Raw genomic sequence first — 24,072 nt, 5'->3', positions numbered from 1 at the left:
ACTAACGTTTCAACTAAGAAAACATTTGACGCTGAGGTGTTTACCTGGCAAATTAGCAAAAAAAAAAAAGCTAACATGCTAATAGTAGAATAGTAACAACTGTTAAAAGAAATTAGCTACAGTGTGCACTTTGTACCCTCGACCCCTGACCAATCGCAAAAGAGTAGACGGGTCGAGGAAGAAGCTGTCGGCCAAGAGGAGAAAAACGCAGATTTAACCTGTAACCAACTTGAGATTTATGGAGTATTTTATTTAAAGTGCCCCATTGGGATGCGACATCATTTTAAATAGTGCAGGATAAGACATTTTGTTTTCCTAGACCATAGTCAAGGAGCTACCGGGAGCACTCTGGACACCCGAGTACATATTGACCTGAATTGTATTGGGTTTAAGCACCATTTTTAAAACGGAGGTGTAGTGGTTTGCATGCTGGGAGGACTAGTCCTGGTCTGGGTGTGTTCCAGTCTTGGTAGAATACAAACAGAGCACCACACCTTTCTTAAAGGCCTACTGAAATGAGATGTTCTTATTTAAACGGGGATAGCAGGTCCATTCTATGTGTCATACTTGATCATTTCGCGATATTGCCATATTTTTCCTGAAAGGATTTAGTAGAGAACATCGACGATGAAGTTCTCAACATTTGGTCGCTAATAAAAAAAGCCCTGCCTGTATCAGAAGTAGCAGACGATGTGCGCGTGACGTCACGGGTTGTGGAGCTCCTCACATCTGAACATTGTTTACAATCATGGCCACCAGCAGCGAGAGCGATTCGGGCCGAGAAAGCGACAATTTCCCCATTAATTTGAGCGAGGATGAAAGATTTGTGGATGAGGAAAGTGAGAGTGAAGGACTAGGAAAAAAAAAAGACGAGGGCAGTGGGAGCGATTCAGATGTTATTAGACACATTTACTAGGATAATTCTGGAAAATCCCTTATCTGCTTATTGCGTTACTAGTGTTTTAGTGAGATTATATAGTCGTACTTGAAAGTCGGAAGGGTGTGGTGACCGCCAGTGTCTCTGAGGGAAGCCACGTTTCTTGAGGAGGCGAAGCGAAGGCAGCCGTTGTGGCCGGGCTGAGCTTTTTTTCCCCCTCCTCTGCGGTGGAAGCATCCCACGGTCGGGGGCGGCCGGTCGGAGGAGGCAAGAGAGTCACAGCTGCCTCTTTGACAGGTGCACGAGGAACGACGCAAGCTCCACTCATGTCTACGGTAAGAGCCGACTTATTCCCACAATTTTCTCACCGAAACCTGCCGGTTGACATGCGGTATAGAACCATGCTCGCTTGACCGCTCTGTTCCATAGTAAAGCTTCACCTTCGGGAAAGTAAACAAGGAAACACCGGCTGTGTTTGTGTTGCTAAAGGCGGTCGCAATGCACCGCTTCCCACCTACATCTTTCTTCTTTGACGTCTCCATAATTAATTGAACAAATTGCAATAGATTCAGCAACACAGATGGCCAGAATACTGTGTAATTATGCGATTAAAGGGGAACATTATCACCAGACCTATGCAAGCGTCAATATATACCTTGATGGTGCAGAAAAAAGACCATCTATTTTTTTAACCGATTTCCGAACTCTAAATGGGTGAATTTTGGCAAATTAAACGCCTTTCTGTTTATCACGCTGGAGGCGATGACGTCAGAAGGTGACGTCGCCGAGGTAACCCACCCACCATTTTCATTTTCAACACATTACAAACACCGGGTCCCAGCTCTGTTATTTTCCGTTTTTTTTTACTATTTTTTGGAACCTTGGAGACATCATGCCTCGTTGGTGTGTTGTCGGAGGGTGTAACAACACTAACAGGGAGGGATTCAAGTTGCACCACTGGCCCGAAGATGCAAAAGTGTCTGCCGCCAGACCCCCATTGAATGTGCCAGAGTGTCTCCACATTTTACCGGCGATGCTAAAGCAGACATGGCACAGAGATGTATGGATAACCTGCAGATGCATTTGCAACGATAGTCAACGAAATCACAAAGGTGAGTTTTGTTGATGTTGACTGCCAGCTAATCGATGCTAACATGCTACGCTAATCGATGCTAACATGCTATATACCGGCGGTGCTAAAGCAGACATGGCACAGAGATGTATGGATAACCTGTAGATGCATTTGCAACTATATTACATTTCCTTCCACCCACATTTAATGCGAAACAAACACTTACCAATCGACGGATTTAAGTTGCTCTCGTGTCAAAAGATGCGAAAGTCCTGATCGTTTGGTCCGCACATTTTACCGGCGATGCTAACGCAGCTATTCGGCCATGCTATGGCTATGAATAGCGTCAATAGCTATTCGCTCAATAACTTCAGTTTCTTCTTCAATACTTTCATACTCCAACCATCCGTTTCAATACATGCCTAATCTGTTGAATCGCTTAAGTCGCTGAAATCCGAGTTTGAATCCGAGCTAATGTCGCTATATCTTGCTGTGGTATTCCCATTGTTTGTTTACATTTGCAGCACTGTGTGACGTCACAGGGAAATGGATAGTGGTTTCGAAGATAGCAAAAATAAGGCACTTTAAAGCTTTATTTAGGGTTATTCCGAGACCGATAAAATTTTGAAAAAAACTTCAAAAAATACAACTAGCCACTGGGAACTGATTTTTATTGTTTTTAACCCTTTTGAAATTGTGATAATGTTCCCCTTTAAAGCAGACTATTTATAGCTGGGATCGGGCTGGAACAACACGCCGCTACAATCCGAGACGTCACGCGTCATACCGACGTTTTCAACAGGATACTTGGCGCAAAATTTTAAATTGCAATTTAGTAAACTAAAAAGGTCGTATTGGCATGTGTTGCAATGTTAATATTTCATCATTGATGTATAAACTATCAGACTGCCTGGTCGGTAGTAGTGGGTTTCAGTAGGCCTTTAAAAGTCCCCTACGGACCCGTGGTCACTGGAGACCGGGCGCCACCAGGTACCCGTTGAAGGTGATGTAAACGTCCACGTCGTCGCTGTAGACGGCGTTCTCCCGCTCGCGCTTGTAGAGGCGGAGCCACACCTGGTCGTCCCGCGCCAGCTCCAGCATGACGCTCTGGCTCTGCATGATGGAGCGCTCGCTGGGCTGCGCGTAGAGGATCACCTGCTCCCGCTCGTTATGCATGATGTGCAGGTAGGTCTCCTTGAAGTTCCAGGTGTGGACGTTGACGTTGAAGAAGTAGACGCCGGGCACGTAGCAGTAGAACTTGCCCTCGAACATGTTGAAGTGCTCGTGCGGGTTGACGAACACCGTGTCGAAGACCAGCGCCTGGTAGTAGTCCACGCTGTGCAGGGACTTGCGGCGCCCCACCGAGAAGGACGACTGGGGAGTCTTGCAGGGGTCCCCGGGGGCGCCCGCTTGGCCTTTGCTGCCTTTGAAGCCTACCGGTCCGAGTTGGCCGGGGGGTCCTTCCAGACCTTGCTTACCAGGCGTGCCTTTATCCCCTCTGTCGCCTTTATCACCTGTAGGGGGGGTGATTTATACATTAGTCAAAACCAGTGAAGTTGCCACGTTGTGTAAATCGTAAATAAAAACGGAATCCATCCATCCATTTTCTACCGCTTATTCCCTTTCGGGGTCGCGGGGGGCGCTGGCGCCTATCTCAGCTACAATCGGGCGGAAGGCGGGGTACACCCTGGACAAGTCGCCACCTCATCGCAGGGCCAACACAGATAGACAGACAACATTCACACTCACATTCACACACTAGGGCCAATTTAGTGTTGCCAATCAACCTATCCCCAGGTGCATGTCTTTGGAAGTGGGAGGAAGCCGGAGTACCCGGAGGGAACCCACGCATTCACGGGGAGGACATGCAAACTCCACACAGAAAGATCCCGAGCCTGGATTTCAACCCAGGACTGCAGGACCTTCGTATTGTGAGGCAGACGCACTAACCCCTCTGCCACCGTGAAAAAACGGAATACAATGATTTGCTAATCTATTTAATTGAATAGACAGCATAGACAAGATATTTTTTACAGTTTAAAGGCCTACTGAAAGCCACTACTACCGACCACACAGTCTGATAGTTTATATATCAATGATGAAATATTAACACTGCAACACATGCCAATACGGCCTTTTTAGTTGACTAAATTGCAATTTAAAATTTTGCGCCAAGTATCCTGTTGAAAACGTCGCGGTATGATGACTCGTGCGCGTGATTTGAGGGATTGTAGCTGACTTTTTTTTCCAGCCCGATCCCAGCTATAAGTCGTCTGCTTTAATCGCATAGTCACACAGTATTCTGGACTTCTGTGTTGCTGAATCTTTTGCAATTTGTTCAATTAATAATGGAGACGTCAAAGAAGAAAGATGTAGGTGGGAAGCGGTGTATTCAACACAAACACAGCCCGTGTTTCCTTGTTTACATTCCCGAAGGTGAAGCTTTACTATGGAACAGAGCGGTCAAGCGAACATGGTTCCCGGCAGGTTTCGGTGAGAAAATTGTGGTAATAAGTCGGCTCTTACCATAGACATGAGCGGAGCTTGTGTCGTTCTTTGTGCACCTGTCAAAGAAGCAGCTGCGGACTGTCTTGCCTCCTCTGACCGGCCGCCCCCAAACGTGGTTTGCTTCCACCGTGGAGGAGGTGGAAAAAAAGCTCAGCCCGGCCTGACCGGCTGCCTTCACTTCGCCTCGTCCAGAATCGTGGCTTCCCTCAGAGACACTGGCGGTCACCACACCCGTGGCCACACCCCTCCGACTTTTAGGTACGACCGTATAATCTCACTAAAACACTAGTAACACAATAAGCAGACATGGGATTTTCCATAATTATCCTAGTAAATGTGTCTAATAACATCTGAATCGCTACCACTGCCCTGTCTTTTTTTTTTCTTCTAGTCCTTCACTCTCACTTTCCTCATCCACGAATCTTTTATCCTCGCTCACATTAATGGGGAAATCGTCGCTTTCTTGGTCCGAATCGCTCTCGCTGCTGGTGGCCATGATTGTAAACAATGTGTGGATGTGAGAAGCTCCACAACCCATGACGTCACGCGCACGTCGTCTGCTACTTCCGGTACAGGCAAAGCTTTTTTATTAGCGACCAAAAGTTGCAAAAGATGTTCTCTACTAAATCCTTTCAGCAAAAATATGGCAATATCGCGAAATGATCAAGTATGACACATAGGATGGACCTGCTATCCCCGTTTAAATAAGAACATCTCATATCAGTAGGCCTTTAAGTTGTTCAACAGTCCGGGTCTCCATTGTGGTATTTTACGCTTCATAATGCACCAAAAATTTTCAATGGGAGACAGGTCTGGACTACAGGCAGGCCAGTCTAGTACCCACACTCTTTTACTATGAAGCCACACTATTGTAACACGTGGCTTGGCATTCATTGTCTTGCTGAAATAAGCAGGAGTGTCCATGAAAAAAATTAATAAAATAAGCCACTGGGAACTGATTTTTATTGGTTTTAAGCCTTCTGAAATTGTGATAATGTTCCCCTTTAACAACACTCAATAAACGTTTGGGAACTGAAGAAACTAATTGTTGAAGCTTTGAAAGTGGAATTCTTTCACATTCTTGTTTTATGTAGAGCTTCAGTCGTTCAACAGTCCGGGGTCTCCGCTGTCGAATTTTACACTTCATAATGTGGCACACATTTTCGATGGGAGACAGATCTGGACTGCAGGCGGGCCAGGAAAGTACCCGCCCTCTTTTTTTTACGAAGCCACGCTGTTGTGACAGGTGCTGAATGTGGCTTGGCATTGTCTTGCTGAAATAAGCAGGGGTGTCCATGAAAAAGACGGCGCTTAGATGGCAGCATTTGTTGTTCCAAAACCTGTAGTACCTTTCAGCATTAATGGTGCCTTCACAGATGTGTAAGTTACCCATGCTTTGGGCACTAATACACCCCCATACCATCACAGATGCTGGCTTTTGAACTTTGCACCTATAACAATCCAAATGGTTCTTTTCCTCTTTGTTCCGGAGGACACAACGTCCACAGTTTCCAAACACAATTTGAAATGTGGACTCGTCAGACCACAGAACACTTTTACACTTCTGGGTGTTGTTGATAAATGGCTTTGGCTTTGCATAGTGGAGTTTTAAAGGGGAACTTTATTACAATTTTAAAAGGGTTAAAAACAATAAAAATCAGTTCCCAGTGGCTTGTTTTATTTTTCGAAGTTTTTTCAAAATTTTACACCTCCCGGAATATCCCTAAAAAAAGCTTTAAAGTACTTGTTTTTCGCTATTTGCGATGCGTCTATCCATTTCCCTGTGACGTCATACAGGGCTGCCAATACAAACAACATGGCGGTTACCACAGCAAGATATAGCGACATTAGCTCGGATTCAGACTCGGATTTCAGCGGCTTAAGCGATTCAACAGATTACGCATGTTTTGAAACAGATGGTCGGAATATGGAGGCAGATAGCGAAAACGAAATTGAAGAAGAAATTGAAGCTATTGGGCGAATAGCTATTGACGCGATTCGGCCATAACATGGGTGTACCTAATGAAGTGGCCCATAGCATGGCTGCCTTATTAGCATCGCCGGTAAAATGTGCGGACCAAACGATCAGGACTTTCGCATCTTGTGACACTGGAGCAACTTAAATCCGTCAATTGGTAAGTGTTTGTTTCGCATTAAATGTGGGTATCTAGTTTCAAATGTACATACAGCTAGCATAAATAGCATGTTAGCATCGATCAGCGTAGCATGTTAGCATCGATTAGCTGGCAGTCATGCCGTGACCAAATATGTCTGATTAGCACATAAGTCAACAACATCAACAAAACTCACCTTTGTGATTTCGTTGACTTAATCGTTGCAAATGCATCTGCAGGTTATCCATACATCTCTGTGCCATGTCTGTCTTAGCATCGCCGGTCAAATGTGAAGACACTCTGGTACATTCAATGGGGGTCTGGCGGCAGATTTCTTGCCAGTGGTGCAACTTGAATCCCTCCCTGTTAGTGTTGTTACACCCTCCGACAACACACCGACGAGGCATGATGTCTCCAAGGTTCCGAAAAATAGTCGAAAAAACGGAAAATAACAGAGCTGAGACCCGGTGTTTGTAATGTGAAAATGAAAATGGCGGGTGTGTTACCTCGGTGACGTCAGAACCTGACGTCATCGCTAAAAGACCGATAAACAGAAAGGTGTTTAATTTGCCAAAATTCACCCATTTAGAGTTCGGAAATCGGTTAAAAAAAAATCACGGTCTTTTTTCTGCAACATCAAGGTATATATTGACGCTTACATAGGTTTGGTGATAATGTTCCCCTTTAACTTGGACTTACGTATGTAGTGACCAACTGTAGTTACTGACAATGGTTTTCTGAAGTGTTCCTTAGCCCATGTGGTGATATCCTTTACACGCTGATGTCGCTTTTTGATGCAGTACCGCCTGAGGGATGGAATTTCCGTAGTTTCATCGCTTACGTACAGTGATTTCTCCAGATTCTCCGAACCTTTTGATGATAATACGGACCGTGTAGGGTAAAATCGCTAAATTCCTTGCAATAGCTGGTTGAAAATTGTTGTTCTTAAACTGTTGGGACAATTTGCTCACGCATTCGTTCACAAAGTGGTGACCCTCACTCCATCTTTGTTTGTGAATGACTGAGCATTTCATGGAAGCTGCTTTTATACCCAATCATGGCACCCACCTGTTCCCAATTAGCCTGTTCACCTGTGGGAAATGTTCCAAATAAGTGTTTGATGAGCATTCCTCACCTTTCTCAGTCTTTTTTTGCCCAAATAACATGTCTTGGCAGTTTATTGTATTGAATATAGGTTGAAAAGGATTAGCAAATCATTGTATTCTGTTTTTATTTATGTTTTACACAACGTGGCTTTTGTAAATATATATTTATATATATAAAATTTATTTTTGAAAGTTAGTAATTGATTGTGAATTGGAATGAATAAGAATCATGATTTGGGTCCGAATTGTTTCGTTGTCATCGGTTCCAATGTGAACGGTACATCCTTGGTGCAAAGTAGATGACAAAAAGGTCTGTGAGGTTCTCGGCGTGAACTGAAGCCAAAGTGGTAGTGAAGCCTTTACGAGGGTCGTAAAAGAAAAACGGGAGAGGAGAGCTCTTAAAACGAGGACCCGGTTTTTTGTTTAGGAACTCGGAATGGACGTGGTTTATAATGAGCGACAGCAGTATTAGCCCAGCGCCAGGCCGACTGACACACATAAAAGCCAAAACCACTTTGAGTTCGACTTCAGTGTCTGGTCCTGAGCCCGGGTCAAAACCAGTAGGAAGATATAAGACTGTCGGGTTCTTGTTTTAGCTACACTAATTACGCGACCAAAGGCCGTTTTAGCCAATCAGATCTCCGAAGAAAGCCATCTCTGGAAAAAACAGACAAAAACTTTCTGCGGAAATTTTGATGGGCCTGCTACCTGTGCTGTGAACCTGGGAATGTAGCGCATGCTAACACCTAGGCTGCAAAATTGGCTAAAAAAAAGTAAGTGCGCTTATGCTAGCATGCTAACAGTTAGCGTGTTAACATACTAACATTAATTAACAAGTTATAACAAGTTAAACGACTGAGGTGAACGGTTGTAAAATTGGCTAAAAACATTAGCGTGCTAATGTAAAAATGCTACCACGATAACGTTAGCTTGCTAACAGGTAGCATGTGTCACGTACCAAGTTATACTTAAAATTGAGTGCGCTAACAAGTGGCCTAAAATGATGGATGCAAACATTAGCATGCTAACAGGTAGCATGTGTCAAGTATCAAGGTATACTAGTCTGAGGTGTACAGGTGTAAAGTCGGCTAAAAGAGGTAGCATGCTAACGATAGCACCAATTCACTGCTGCATATAAATAAATAGGTGCTTCTTCCACAGCAGGCCCATAACGAAGGAAAACATTGGGTTCGGTCATTGTTTTCATGGATGGATGGATGCAAACATTAGCATGCTGGCAGGTAGCATGTGTCAAGTATCGAGGTATATTAGTCTGAGGCAGGGGTGTCAAACTCAAATACAGAGTGGGCCAAAATTTAAAACTGAACAAAGCCGCGGGCCAAAGTTGAACAAATTAACCTTTTAATAGGGACCCAAACAAGTTTTGCATTGAATATTGAACAAGCAAGGCTTATATAACTTTATAGTGACATGCAAAATCGAGCTTCAAATAATAATAATAATATTAATAAAAAAATATCAATGGCTTTTCAAATAAAATTTAAATGCAAATGTAATGCCTCTTTTCTATTTGCAGCCTTCTGAGGTAAATATCAAAATATATTATAGCATCCCGAAAGAGTTAGTGCTGCAAGGGGTTCTGGGTATTTGTTTTGTTGTGTTTATGTCATGTTACAGTGCAGATTGTTGTGATCCGATGGTCGGATCATCACCATATTGTTATTTTTGTTCCATTTTTATATCACTCTGCGGTTTGACATACTTAGTTCCTGTTTTGTTCGTTTCCATGGTCACTCATTAGTTTCAGCTGCGACTCTCTTTTCCAGCACACCTGTCTTTACTAATCACCACCTGTCTATAAGCCAGCGTTTTCTGTTCACTGATTGTCGGATCTTAGTTTGTTCACATACATCCGTTTTTCGCTAGCTCTCACGCTAAGCTTTATTTTATTCCTAGCTTTCACGCTAGTTGTTTTGTGTTTCCTTTTGTGTGCCTTTGTGCTTCGGTTTGTTTGTCCTAGCTTTCCATGCTTGCGCTTTTATTTGCCTTTTCTATTTGTATCAGTGTTTTTGGTCATAGCTCCTTTTGTTTAATAAATCCCTTAGTTCTTACCTTTTTTGCTGTGTTTTTTGCTGACGCATCCACGGAGGACCGAATCCGGCATTACAATGCCACACAAGCGTAACATAGATGTTCTCCCGAAATGTGTTTGTCATTCTTGTTTGGTGTGAGTTCACAGTGTGGCGCAAAATAACAGAGCTGAGACCCGGTGTTTGTAATGTGAAAATGAAAATGGTGGGTGTATTACCTCGGTGACGTCAGAACCTGACGTCATCGCTAAAAGACCGATAAACAGAAAGGTGTTTAATTTGCCAAAATTCACCCATTTAGAGTTCGGAAATCGGTTAAAAAAATTCACGGTCTTTTTTCTGCAACATCAAGGTATATATTGACGCTTGCATAGGTTTGGTGATAATGTTCCCCTTTAACTTGGACTTACGTATGTAGTGACCAACTGTAGTTACTGACAATGGTTTTCTGAAATGTTCCTGAGCCCATGTGGTGATATCCTTTACACGCTGATGTCGCTTTTTGATGCAGTACCGCCTGAGGGATAAAATTTTTGTCATTCTTGTTTGGTGTGAGTTCACAGTGTGGCGCATATTTGTAACCGTTGTAAAGTTGTTTATACGGCCACCCTCGGTGTGACCTGTATGGCTGTTGACCAAGTATGCCTTGCAATCACTTATGTGTGTGTAATAGCCGCATATGTTATGCGAGTGGGCCTGCACGCTGTTTGTATGAAGGAAATGCTAAAGGCAGTGCCTCAATATTGTTGTCCGGGTGAAAATCTGGAGAATGCTTGCACCGGGAGATTTTCGGGAGGGGCGCTGAACTTCGAGAGGATTGGCAAGTGTGAGAAATTGCGGTGTTACAGCGGCACCGCTGCTGTGTAATAACGGCGGGCCAGCTGTAATGTTAATTGGATATTGCCTCAAGGGCCAAATTAAATTACACGGCGGGCCAAAGTTGGCCCGCGGGCCAGAGTTTGACACCCATGGTCTGAGGTGTACAGCTGCAAAATTGGCTAAAAGAGGTAGCATGCTAAGCATAGCACTGATTCACTGCTGCAAAAAATAAATATGTGCTTCTTCCACAGCAGGCCCATAACAAAGGAGAACATTGCGTTCAGTCATTCTTTTTGGGGACCTAAATTGCAATTTGCACATATAAAAGTCTTGGAATCATCTTATGTGCATCTGTCAGCTTGTGGGTGACTGGAATGTCCCGCTTCAGTTGGCGGTGGAGACTCTGCGGTTCCTGACCGTGGACCAAGAAGTCACAATTGGAGTGACGTGTGAACGTGGCTTTCACAGTCCTGGGGGGGGCGGGGCAAAGGACGGGCCCGCTCATGTCGGCCACAGTGCAGGTCATTTAGTTCTGCTGGAGCTCTGATTACATGTTCTCATCAAAACCAAAACAAAAAAACCTTGCCCCTCGGCCGTGTGAGGATCTTCTCTCGTCAGGTCTCTGTCTCTCGTCAAACTGAAAGCTGATTTTGAAATATGTAAACACAAAAGTGGTGGTAGGGTTCCAAAGAAGTACACGTGCAAACTTAACGGGCTGTCTGTGGAAGAAGCGCCGGGGTGATTTACTGATATGAACGATGGCTTTGATGAGTTGTGTGACTGTGCCGGACCAAAAAAAAGACAAAGGACATGTTAACTGTAAGAAATAATAATAATTTTTCTGTTCCAGTACACTTATTAAGCAGTGCAGGGGAACATATGCTATGCTATGCTACACTAGGCCCTACAATACTATGCTTTGTCATGCTGTGCTAGGCTATGCTATGTTTTTGTCAGGCTTCCCCCTGACAGTTTGTTTGTGTTTTAGTTTTTTCTTCTGTGTGTGTAGTATTTCCTTTCAGCGCTCTTCTTTTGTCTCCCTGGGCGCCGTTTCCCCTCAGCTGCGGCTGATTGGCACCTGGCCACACCTGGTGTCAATCAGCCCACTCCTATTTAGACCTGTCTTCCCATCGAGTCTGAGCTGGATTATTGTCGCTCCTGTCCTGTCCTGTCGTGTCATTGCAGCGTAGCGGTAAGCTATATTTCGGTAGCTGTTTGTAGCTTACTGTCTTTTGTTCCCTGCTTCCGTTTTGTTTTCATACTACAAGTAACGACTTATGTTTCCTGCTAGCTCCCATGCTGGCTCTTTTAGTTTGTTATCCGCCTCGTGCGCGCTTTTTGTTAGTATCCTTTTGTTTGTTCTTGTTCTCCTGCTAGCGTCCACGCTAGGCTCGTTATTTTCCAGCTCCTATGCTAGCTCTTTTAGTTTGTGCGCGCTTTTTGTTTGTACCCTTTTGTTCGGTTGTTGTCTTAGTGTTTTATTAAATGATGTTTACCTGCAAAATGCCTGCCGCCTTCTCTGCATCTTGGGGTTCGTCACCAACTAACTCTGACAGTTTTTTTACACTATGCTGTGCTATGATATGCTATGCTATGCAATGCTACACTACGCCCTACAATGCTATGCTTTGTCATGCCATGACATGCTGTGCTATGCTATGTTTTGTTACACTATGCTGTGCTATGATATGCTATGCTATGCTTTGTCATGCCATGCTATGCTATGCTACACTATGCTCTACAATGCTATGCTTTGTCATGCTATGGTATGCTGTGCTATGCTATGTTTTGTTACACTATGCTGTGCTATGATATGCTATGCTATGCTTTGTCATGCTATGGTATGCTATGATATACTATGCTATGCTATGCTTTGTTACGCTATAGTATGCTATGCTATGCTTACGCTCTGCTATGCTATTTTTTGTTACGCTATGCTATGCTATGCTTACGCTCTGTTATGCTATACTTTGTTACGTTATAGTATGCTATGCTATGACGAGCTGTGCTGTGCTATGCTATGTTTTGTTACACTATGCTATGCTAACTCGTTTCACCTCCTTTGTAATTTTCCGAGGTGGGCTTTGAGTTTTTAAAAGGGGCTCTCTCCTACATGTCCGACTTTTACGACTGGCGTACATTTCACATTTGAACCGTTTCTCAACGGTGCCAAATTTTAGTACTTTTGTGTCTGTTCACGTGTTAATAAATGTACATTTTTGAAATGATCCAATCTAAAATAATAATGTAAATTTTAACAACTAAAATTTATGTTTTTAATCAAGTTTCATTTCCAAGTATGCATTAACTTCGGTTTGTCCTCAGTGTGTTTCCGTAGTCAGGAAGTAGTCTTTGCCATTAAGTGAAACGTACCAGTCTTGTCTTTCGAGTCCTACAAAGTGTTTATACTGTAAGTAATACACTATAGTTACACACCGGCTGTTAGATTGTAACATGCATCTCAGTTGTAGCTTTTTGTTACTAAATGGCTAGGTGTTACTAATGCTTATCAGAAGCATGTATATGGCATATGCAATGTAAATTAGCATCGAGCTAGCGCATTTCGGAAAGTGGTGCCTTTTTTATCGGATTCACATGTACATGCGTGTTTTCCCACGTGCAACAAAAGTATCAAAACAAGATTTTACTTTATTAGATCGGGACTTAAATTACACTGATCGGCTTGAAATTTCTCACACATGCTGGTCGAATAACTATATATATACGTTATCACGCAACTCTTATGCTTAAAGGCCGTTGCTATGGTTATTATCTATTGTGCTCTTTTCTGCTTGGTGCAAGGGCACAAAACGTGTTATCTTCCACGGCATACGAGGGGGGGCCTTGCCGCAGATGTTTTCTTTGTCTTAGCCCGCTAAAAGCCAAGGACTTCAAAGACCTCAACGAAGATAAGACGACAGCACCCAGACAAAGCAAAACACAAGGCAATCACAGGGCCCTCAGCACATTCCGTTACGTATTGTGCGTACTGGAGCTGCTTTGCATGATATATGTGACCACTCCCTTTAGAGGCCGTCTCAGTGGTATTAACTAGGGAACTCCGGAATAAATAGAGGAGCGCGTGGGGCTGTACCTTGGAGCCTGTACCTTAAATAACCCAATGTAAATAATCACATGTACTTGTAATATATATACTTGTTCTTATGCTATCTGAACTCACTATGTTCTCTGTTCGCTGTACATATCCTACTAAGTAAGACCTACACTGATTCAATGTCCATTTCTCTGTTGATGCAATTGTTGATGACTGAAGTACTGATATCAACCAAAGCTCCTTATCCCACCCCCCGGATTGCAAATAATGTAAATAATTCAATGTATATACTATGATGATTAACCTGTGTGATGACTGTATTATGCTGATAGTATATATTTGTACCATGAATTGATTAACGTGGACTCCGACTTAAACAAGTTGAAAAACTTATTCGGGTGTTACCATTTAGTGGTCAATTGTACGGAATATGTACTGTACTGTGCAATCTACTAATAAAAGTATCAATCAATCAATCAAAAAAAAAAGTGTGGTGGGAGACTGTTACTGAGTGTGCAGCCCCAGGCGTTTCTCCTCATGAGCTAAATTGGACTATGTCTCTGCAGGATTCCCTGCTTCTTGTCTTGTTTGATAGTTTGAACCCAACACATGCGCTCCACAAAACAACCCACTTTAACTTCCCGGTGTTTAGTCGAATCGCCAGGAAATTTGGCACTTACGTTTAAGGAACTAACAAGCACACGTTTGTAGAATTTGATGAAGATTGGTTGAAAAACATGACCGCCACCAAGCAAAACGTCTTTAGCAACTAACAAAACTTAGCTACTGATTATACAACCATTATTATCCAAATGAGTTCACCCTCTGGTACCTTTGAGGATGGTCATGTTGACCACGGTGCGGATCTCGGGCACGCGGTAGTGGGCGGGGCCGGCCGGAGGCTCCGTGTGGTCACAGCAGCGGCGGCAGTAACGCATGGGAGGCCGGGAGGGGGAGGGGAGGCAGCACGCCAGCGGCAGCAGCAGAAGAAGCCTCAAACACGCCGCCATCGGAACCGCTGGAAGCAAAAAGACTCGACTTTAGAACTCGGTTATACCTCAAACTTCCGTTAAAGTCAATAGTAGTCCAGTTCCGTTCCCAGATAAAAACATACAGAATTCTGACCTTGGATCTCACCTCAGTAATACCATAGGGGTCTTCAGGGGCCCCTAATTATATATTCTGGAACAAATGTGTTTTATGTTAAACAGGCCTTAAAGGCCTACTGAAACCCACTACTACACTGCAAAAACTGAAATCTAAGTAAGATGAAATATCTCAAATAAGGCTAATATATGCTTATTTTCTGTCTGATAAGATCATTTTTCTCACTAAGCAGATTTTATGTTAGAGTCTTTTACTTGTTTTAAGGGTTTTGCTCCTAAATGATCTCAGTAAGATACTACAGCTTGTTTCCGACATTTTATGACCTATTTTGAGTCAAATATGCTTGAAACTGTTTTTGTCCAAGTGTCCAAAACACACCCAGCAATGGTGCACAGGAAGGCGGGGAAGAAGAGGGGGAAAAGGCGGCCAAAATGTTCATAAGTCCCAATTGTGTCCAAAATACCTCCCCGGGTTCCAGTCCCACGAGTCCCGCCGCCGAACACACAAATCCCGGGATACAAAAAATTTCCAAAACGCACCCAGCAAAGTCCCACGGGAAGTAGGGGGGGAAACATTTTTAAAAAGTCGGCAAAAGTCCCCCAAAATTTTCTAAATACCTACCAAGGTTCGAGTACCAACCGGGTTCGAGTTTGAGTTTGTTTGCACACTCGAACCCGGGTGGGACTTTTGAACATTTCACCGACTTTTCTCACTTTTCTCCCCACCTCTCCGTGGGACTTTGCTGGGCGCGTTTTGGACATTTTGGGCATCCCGGCCGGCGGCAGAACTTGTGGGACTCGAACCTGTGTAGGTATTTTGAACATTTTTGGGACTTTTGCTGACTTTTCCAACTTTCATCCCCCCTCCCCATGGGACTCGGCTGGGTGTGTTATGGACATTTTGGGCATCCCGAGACTTGCGCGGCCATACATAAGATTTTATACTTGTTTTAAGTGTTTAGGTCCTAAATGATCTCAATAAGATATTACAGCTTGTAGCTGAGATTTGATGACCTACATTGAGTAAAACATGCTTGAAACTAGAATATCAAATGTTGCAAAGCTGTGTCATCAACACTCACAAGTATAAAACTACTTTTTAAAGTAAGAATTTCTTATTTTAAGAACATAAAACAAAATCATGACTTTGACACAATTGTTTCTCATATTAAAAAAGATGACAGCCAAATAGACTGCCGTTCTATTTTCAATGAAACAATAGAAAATACGTACTCGTATAGTAATACACTTGTTATTAGTGAGAATATACTTATTTTAAGGTATTTTTGGGTTCATTGAAGTGAGCTAATTTTCCTTGTTTTGAAAAGTCTTGACAAGCCAAATTTTCTTGTTCTATTGGCAAATAATTTTGCTTAGTTTAAGTAAAATACCCCTCATTTTTGTATTTTTTTTCTTGTTTTTGAACACTGACTTTTTGCAGTGTACCAACCACGCAGTCTGATAGTTTATATATCAATGATGAAATATTAACATTGCAACACATGCCAATACGGCCGGTTTAGTTTACTAAATTGCAACTTTAAATTTACCGCGAGGTATCCTATTGAAAATGTCGCGGAATGATGACACTTATAATGACGCGTGCGCGTGACGTCACCAGTGGTAGCGGACATGTTCTCCCAGCACCGATCACGGCTAAAAGTAGTCTGTTTTTATCGCATAATTACACAGTGTTCTGGACACCTGTGTTGCTGAATCTTTTGCAATTTGTTCAATTAATAATGGAGACGTCAAAGAAGAAGGATGTAGGTGGGAAGCGGTGTATTCAACACAAACACAGCCCGTGTTTCCTTGTTTACATTCCCGAAGGTGAAGCTTTACTATGGAACAGAGGGGTCAAGCGAACACGGTTCCCGACCACATGTCAACCGGCAGGTTTCGGTGAGAAAATTGTGGTAATAAGTCGGCTCTTACCGTAGACATTGCAATTTGTTCAATTAATAATGGAGACTACAAAGAAGAAAGATGCTGGTGGAAAGCGGTGTATTGCAGCCGGCTGTAGCAACACAAAGACAGCCAATTTGTGTTTGTTTATTTGCTGGTTCCAGTTTCTAAAATACTACCAAAAACTACCAAAATGGCCCCGGCATCCTTTGAGCTGTCAGTCTGTGGGCCCGGTGTAATATGAGAACCTTGTACAGTACATTCAAAATCCCACACAGACACACACACTAACACACAAACCAACTATTACACACACGTTTCAACAACATATATCAAACACACACACACGGGTACATAATTCACTTTCGCCACATTCCTAGCTCTCCTATGTGCCACATTGTACACAGTACAGTACGGACCCGGTCTACGTCCATAGTCCATACTCCGAGTAGACTAAGCGTTACGTAACTGGAAACATATGCTACTCACTTTTAGCCAGAATACCTCCATTTAAACTCGATGCACATGTTGGCACGCTGAAGGAAGAGCTTGCATGGCGGCGTTAGAGTGGAATAAAGGTCTTTGCTAGTACTACAAAAACAGTGACAGAACACTCCTGGTGTGTATTTTGGCATCTCACGGTACACCACTAGTACCGCTAAGGCCTGAGCGCTGTACGGACAAAAGTCAATGTGGAGTCTTTGCAGATACAAGACATAATTTTTTTATGTACGGGCTCGGAGTCAATTTCTTCCACGCCTAACTCCTCCAAGACTCTACGGACCTTGCTTTGTGTTCCAGCAACAGGAAAAGGGTCTCTCCCAAAGTGTTTGCACAAAGGACAAGCGTCCAAAATGTCTTGATAGAGCATATAAAACCCGCAGGTAGTAATAACATTAAATTTTCATATTAAGGTGCGGGCCGCGTGTCTGAGACCCCTAGTTTATACATAGCACAAAGCAAAAAAAAAAAACTGTATGCAGTGTTATTTCATTATGAATTTCAAAAGAGTTTTGTGGCTCCCATTGTTTTCTTTATTTTGTGAAACAGATCAAAATGGCTCTTTGATTGGTAAAGGTTGCCGACCCCTGTGATAGAGAGACAAAACCTTATCCAGCCTCTGATTGATTAATGCGGGTGTCTTCAAAGTGAGGCCCGTAACCTATTTTTTAACGACCAACAATCGTGAGCGTTCTAATTAGAGATGTTCGATAATGGCTTTTTTACCGATATTGTCCAACTCTTAATTACCGATTCCGATATCAACCGATACCGATATATACAGTCGTGGATTTAACACATTATTATGCCTAATTTTGTTGTGATGCCCCGCTGGATGCATTAAACAATGTAACAAGGTTTTCCAAAGTAAATCAACTCAAGTTATACCTTTACAGTATATGGAAAAACAGCCGTTATAAAAGGGAGTCAATGGCGGACAAAAAGGGTCCCAGGGAACTCCAATGTATACTCACTCAAAGCGTGTTCTAAAAATTAGTTTTTAGGGGTGGACAGTGTGAACAGTGTGAGATTAATTCCATATTTAAAAAGAACATTATGTTGCATGATGTAATCTTCAAAGTCAATAAAAAAAGACCCACAACTGCCCCCAAGGGGTGAACAAGGAGACTAGAACGTGCTGGTATGCATAAATAACATCCAAGGTTCGAATCATGTCGCAGTCTTGACAAAATGTGGAACTATCTGCTAACAAATCAAGCTGCATGCTACCATTGGTCGATATAGGCCAATCATCTGAGACTCACCTTTAATTAACACATTTTTGGCATGCTAACTATGCTGTGTTGCAGCTTGGTGATTTGAAGGTGCTAGAAAACTGCATTCCTGTCGGAAAGTGTGCTTTGAAGTCTGAAAGATCAAAGAAACATCAAAGAACCGAATTAACGGAGGACTATAACTGTGGCGAGTGTCAGAGGTACCATCTTTTCCTTTCTGAATCAATGCCAATATTGCAGCCTTGACTATTTGCCAATATCGATCTGATAAAATATCAGTATTCATTTTATATCCTCTTGACTATTTAGTTGTTAAAGCTTGTTGTCTTACGCTTGTCTCATTTGCAAGTATTCACAATTTCAGTTTGTCCTCGGTGTGTTGCTGTCGTCAGGAAGTAGTCTTTCTCATTTCTTTGAATGTACCAGTCTTGTCTTTTGCGGCGCCCTAAAAAGTGTTTTGACTGTAAGTATTGTACCAAGTACAGACCAGAAGGGCTGGGCGATGAAACGATTTTAATATATATTTCGATAGACACGTAACCGATAGCGATATAAAACACGTACGATAAAGTAGTCTTTCTCGTTGCTTTAAATTTACCAGACTTGTCTTTTGTGGGACCCTACAAAGTGTTCATACTGTAAGCATTGTACAAAATACAGACCAGTAGGGCTGGGCGATAAACCAATTTTAATATATATCGTGATAGACACGTAACCAAACGCTTACAATAAAGTAGTCTTTCTCATTGCTTTGAATTTACCAGACTTGTCTTTTGTGGGGCCCTACAAAGTGTTCATACTGTAAGTATTGTACAAAATACAGACCAGTAGGAATGGGCGATAAACCAATTTTAATATATATCGTGATAGACACGTAACAGATAGCGATTAAAAAAATGCGTACAATTTAAAAAAAACGCGTCAATAAAGTAGTCTTTCTAATTTCTTTGAATGTACCAGACTTGTCTTTTGCAACGCCCTACAAAGTGTTTATACTGTAAGTATTGTTCCAAGTACAGACCAGTAGGGCTACGCGGTAAATTGATTTAAATATATATCGTGACAGACACGTTATCAATAGCGATAAAAAACGTGTACGATAAAGTACTCTTTCTCATTGCTTAGAATGTACCAGTCTTGTCTTTTGTGGGGATAAGCGAAAAAGGAAAGATTAAAAAAATATATATATTTATATACACTTATATATATAATATATATATTTTTTTATTCCCTTTGTATTACCCGCGGGCCAGATTTTGGATGCTGGCGTGCCTTATCTGCCTAGGAGACCCAGTAACAAGTAACAAGCGGTAGAAAATGAATTGATGGATAGGTGAAAAAGGACAGATTAAAAAAATGATAATTAAAAAATAAATAGATACAATTTTTATTTACTTTTTAGCCAGGACTACTCGCCGGCCGGATTTTGGACGCCGGCGTGCCGTACCTGCCTAGGAGACCCAGTGACAAGGGGTAGAAAATAGATTGATGGATGGGTGAAAAAGAACAGATTAAAAAAATAATAATTAAAAAAATATATATATATATATTTTTTTTTTTACTTGGTACTACCCGCGGGCCGGATTTTGGGACCCCTGCTTTAGAGCACAGCTGTGATTTTGTGTAATGTTCCTGCTCGGTGTTGCAGGCCAATAAAAAAAATAGCTGCAGTCCGCACTTTAGGACGCCCCTGCATCACAGCATATCATAGCCATTCCTCGACAGCTTGTATGTGCACCCCCTGCTGGCTGGAGGTCGCATAGCAATCAACTGTAACACCCTTGCTGTGTCGTCCATGCTCATCTTTTTGAGCATTATTTAGAAAATACTTTTTAAAAATATTTAGAAAACAACATACTGTTAAAAGATCACTCGACCGTGTTGGGGTTTGAACCTTTTTATAAAAATGACAACAAAGGGCGAACTCTCCTGACTGCACATTTGTGTCGGCCCGTAAACAAAAAGACGATTATACCTTAGATCAGCAGGAGTTTCAATCCAAAACAAATACAGACTCAAGGTTGAAATCCCTAAAAAAATAAACAACAACTTGCCAAACAGTTGCAAGAATGATGTGCAAACTTGAAACATATTTAGCATGCATGACGTCATGGATTAGTTTAACAACATTAACACCCCCCCTCCCCCCTTTGAGCGCCCCACCCCCTCACGCAGGATAGACACTAACCATCACTTAGCCACGTCTACACGCTGTTACGTGCCGGTACGTCTCTTCAGCAAGCCAAAAAGCGGTGCCAGATCTTGTGCTCCTGCATCCTTTTAAGTGGCGGGCAAGGGGAAATGTGGCTTCTCTTACCTGCTGGAGCTTCACGGGGAGAAGAAGACGAGTGCTGGCGTTCCTCTCAGATGAGGAACTGTGGGAAACTCTCAGCCTGCCGCCCTCTTTGTCCCACACACACACACACACACACACACACACACACACACACACACACACACACACACACACACACACACACACACTTGTATTTGTTACCTTCTTGAGACCTCCAAAAAAGGACCACCCTCACTAGATATATAGAGAAGTGTATTTACAACATTAATAGTATATACATACTATGCATACTGTGACAAATGAGTTGGAATTTCACAAGAAAAATGTAACATTTTGGCAGTATCATAATAAAAGTTGTAATTTTACTCAACGCAAGTCAAAATTTTACATTTGTGCAATGTTACGATACAAGTTGAAATTTTACTCAATAACAGTCGCAATTTCACAAGAAAAAGCTTAAAATTTGGGCAATTTTACGAAAAGAGTGGTCATTTTAACGCCGCAAAAGTCACAATTTTATAAGACAACTTCAACATTTTGGCAGAATAATAATAATAATAATCGGAATTTGTTTTACAGGAACAACCAAAAAATTGGCAATATTGTGATAAAAGTTAGAAAATTATGACATATGTCGCCATTTTGCATTGAAAAATAATACTTTTACATAAAAAGGTAACAGTATTACAAGAAAATATTGCAATATTACAGAAACAGAAAGAATATGAGAAATTGTTCCCAATTTTATAAGAAATACAGTCGACACATTGTGAGGAAAAAGACTGTTTTTAGTAAATGTATTTATTTATTTATTTTTGGTTAATGATTGTTTTTTAATTTTCATTATTTTCTTCAAGTTGGGGGCATATTTCAATTTCTTAAACTCACTTGTTATTACATATGTTGGCCAGAGGGGGAGCACTTCACATTTTTACACACACTTGTTATTTCATATGTTGACCAGAGGGGGACCACTTTTAAAAATGACACAGTCTATTTGAAAAATTAATTTCAAATTTTACAAGAAAAACTGAACATTTGTGCGATATCATGATAAAAGTTCGGAATTTTATTCAATAACAGTTGCAATTTTACAAGAAAAGCTTAACATTATGGCAATTTTATGAAAAGAGTAGTAATTTTACCCGACAAAAGTCACAATTGTATAAGAAAACTTAAACATTTTGGCAATGTTATAATAATAATCAGAATTTGACTTGGCAAAAATGTCACTGTTTTACAAGAACAACCAAAAAATTGGCAATATTGTGATAAAAGTTAGAAAATTATATGACAAATGTCGCCATTTTGCATTAAAAAAATAATACTTTTACATAAAAAAAGTAATAGTATTACGAGAAAATATTGCAATTATACAGAAACAGAAAGAATATGAGAAATTGTTCCCAATTTTATAAGAAAAAAAGTCGACACATTGTGAGGAAAAAGACTGCTTTCAGTAAATGTATTTTATTTATTTATTTTTGGTTAATAATTGTTTTTTAATTTTCATTATTTTCTTCAAGTTGGGGGCATATTTCAGTTTCTTACACACACTTGTTATTACATATGTTGGCCAGAGGGGGAGCACTTCACATTTTTACACACACTTGTTATTTCATATGATGACCAGAGGGGGACCACTTTTAAAAATGACACAGTCTATTTGAAAAATTCATTTCAAATTTTACAAGAAAAACTGAACATTTGTGCGATATCATGATAAAAGTTCGGAATTGTATTCAATAACAGTTGCAATTTTAGAAGAAAAGCTTAATATTTTGGCAATTTTATGAAAAGAGTAGTAATTTTACCCGACAAAAGTAACAATTGTATAAGAAAAATTAAACATTTTGGCAATGTTATAATAATAATCGGAATTTGACTTGGCAAAAATGTCACTGTTTTACAGGAACAACAAAAAATTGGCAATATTGTGATAAAAGTTAGAAAATTATATGACAAATGTCGCCATTTTGCATTAAAAAATAATGATTTTACATAAAAAAAGTCATAGTATTACGAGAAAATATTGCAATAAGACAGAAACAGAAAAATATGAGAAATTGTTCCCAATTTTATAAGAAAAAAAGTCGACACATTGTGAGGAAAAAGACTGCTTTTAGTAATGTATTTATTTATTTACTTTTGGTTGTTCATTGTTTTGAATTTTCATTATTTTCTTCAAGTTGGGGGCGCATTTCAATTTCTTACACACACTTGTTATTACATATGTTGGCCAGAGGGGAAGCACTTCACATTTTTAAACACACTTGTTATTTCATATGTTGACCAGAGGGGGACCACTTTTAAAAATGACACAGTCTATTTGAAAAATTTGTTTCAAATTTCACAAGAAAAACTGAACATTTGTGCCATATCATGATAAAAGTTCGGAATTTTATTCAATAACAGTTGCAATTTTACAAGAAAAGCTTAACATTTTGGCAATTTTATGAAAATAGTCGTAATTTTACCCGACAAAAGTCACAATTGTATAAGAAAACTTAAACATTTAGGCAATGTTATAATAAAAATCTTAATGTTTGCAAAATTATGACAAAAGTCACAATTTTACTCAAAAAATTTCAACGTTTCAAGAACAACAGCAAAATGGAGATTATTGTGATAAAAGTCAGAGTTTTAAGAAGTTCAAATAAAAAAGTAATAATTTTACGAGAAACAGAAAGAATTAAAGAAATCGTTCCCAATTTTATAAGAAAAAAGTCGACACATTGTGAGATTTAAGACTGCTTTGAGTAAAAAAAAAATTTAGTGATTTTTTTTTTTTTGTAATTTGGTTTTTAATCTTCATTATTGTCTTGAGTTATTACAGTGTGTCTCTGTATACATATTTATTATATTTTTTAATACATTTTCACCAAAGGGGGCTCATTTCAATTTCTTACACACACTTGTTATTACATATGTTGGCCAGAGGGTGAGCACTTCACATTTTTACACACATTTGTTATTTCATATGTTGACCAGAGGGGGAGCACTTTTAAAACCGACACACAGTCAATTTGAAAATTCTCTCTTTTTTTGGGACCACCCTCATTTGATAGATTTCACCACCAGGGGTGCAAATGAGACATTATCTATTAGATGCAATGGTTTTCCATATTGGGACCATGATTTATGTCCTAACTTGTTCACATCTCCTCATATGGAAGCTACTTTTCCTTGTTAATGTCTCAAGAAGAGTAGAAATACAAGAACACACACACACACACACCACGCTCCCTTCCCTCCCCTCTTTAAACTTAACATCCATCATTTCTGCCTCAGGGACACATTTCTGTTTCATTTCCATCCACACGTTGTTAAATGAAGACAAAAGTCCTATTTGTTTTCCTCTTCCTCATTAAAAGCATGTCGAGGGAAACCTCCAGGGTCAAATGCAATCCATTCTGGGGCATTTTTC

The 24,072-nt window shown here is 40.8% G+C and overlaps 1 protein-coding gene across 2 annotated transcripts; it reads right to left on the bottom strand.

Annotated features, from left to right (window-relative positions):
• Window positions 1-229: 229 nt before the first annotated feature.
• c1qtnf6b (C1q and TNF related 6b) lies at window positions 230-20,788 on the bottom strand. Of its 2 annotated transcripts, none has more exons than XM_061914302.1 (3): window positions 20,667-20,788; window positions 14,435-14,620; window positions 230-3,463 (listed from the first exon to the last, which is right to left on the bottom strand). In XM_061914302.1, the coding sequence occupies exons 2-3, from the start codon at window positions 14,610-14,612 to the stop codon at window positions 2,916-2,918; spliced, it is 726 nt and encodes a 241-aa protein (XP_061770286.1). In that variant the 5' UTR covers window positions 14,613-14,620; window positions 20,667-20,788; the 3' UTR covers window positions 230-2,915. The 2 variants fall into 2 exon arrangements, with proteins under 2 accessions (XP_061770286.1, XP_061770294.1); XM_061914310.1 differs by having other exon boundaries at window positions 20,538-20,679.
• Between the last annotated feature and the right edge of the window lie 3,284 nt (window positions 20,789-24,072).

The sequence above is a fragment of the Nerophis ophidion genome, linkage group LG01 (genome assembly GCF_033978795.1).
Source record: "Nerophis ophidion isolate RoL-2023_Sa linkage group LG01, RoL_Noph_v1.0, whole genome shotgun sequence".
In the NCBI taxonomy this organism is placed as follows: Eukaryota; Metazoa; Chordata; class Actinopteri; order Syngnathiformes; family Syngnathidae; genus Nerophis; species Nerophis ophidion.
Note: the sequence above shows the minus strand (reverse complement) of the source record. Positions and strands in the feature narration are given on the sequence as shown.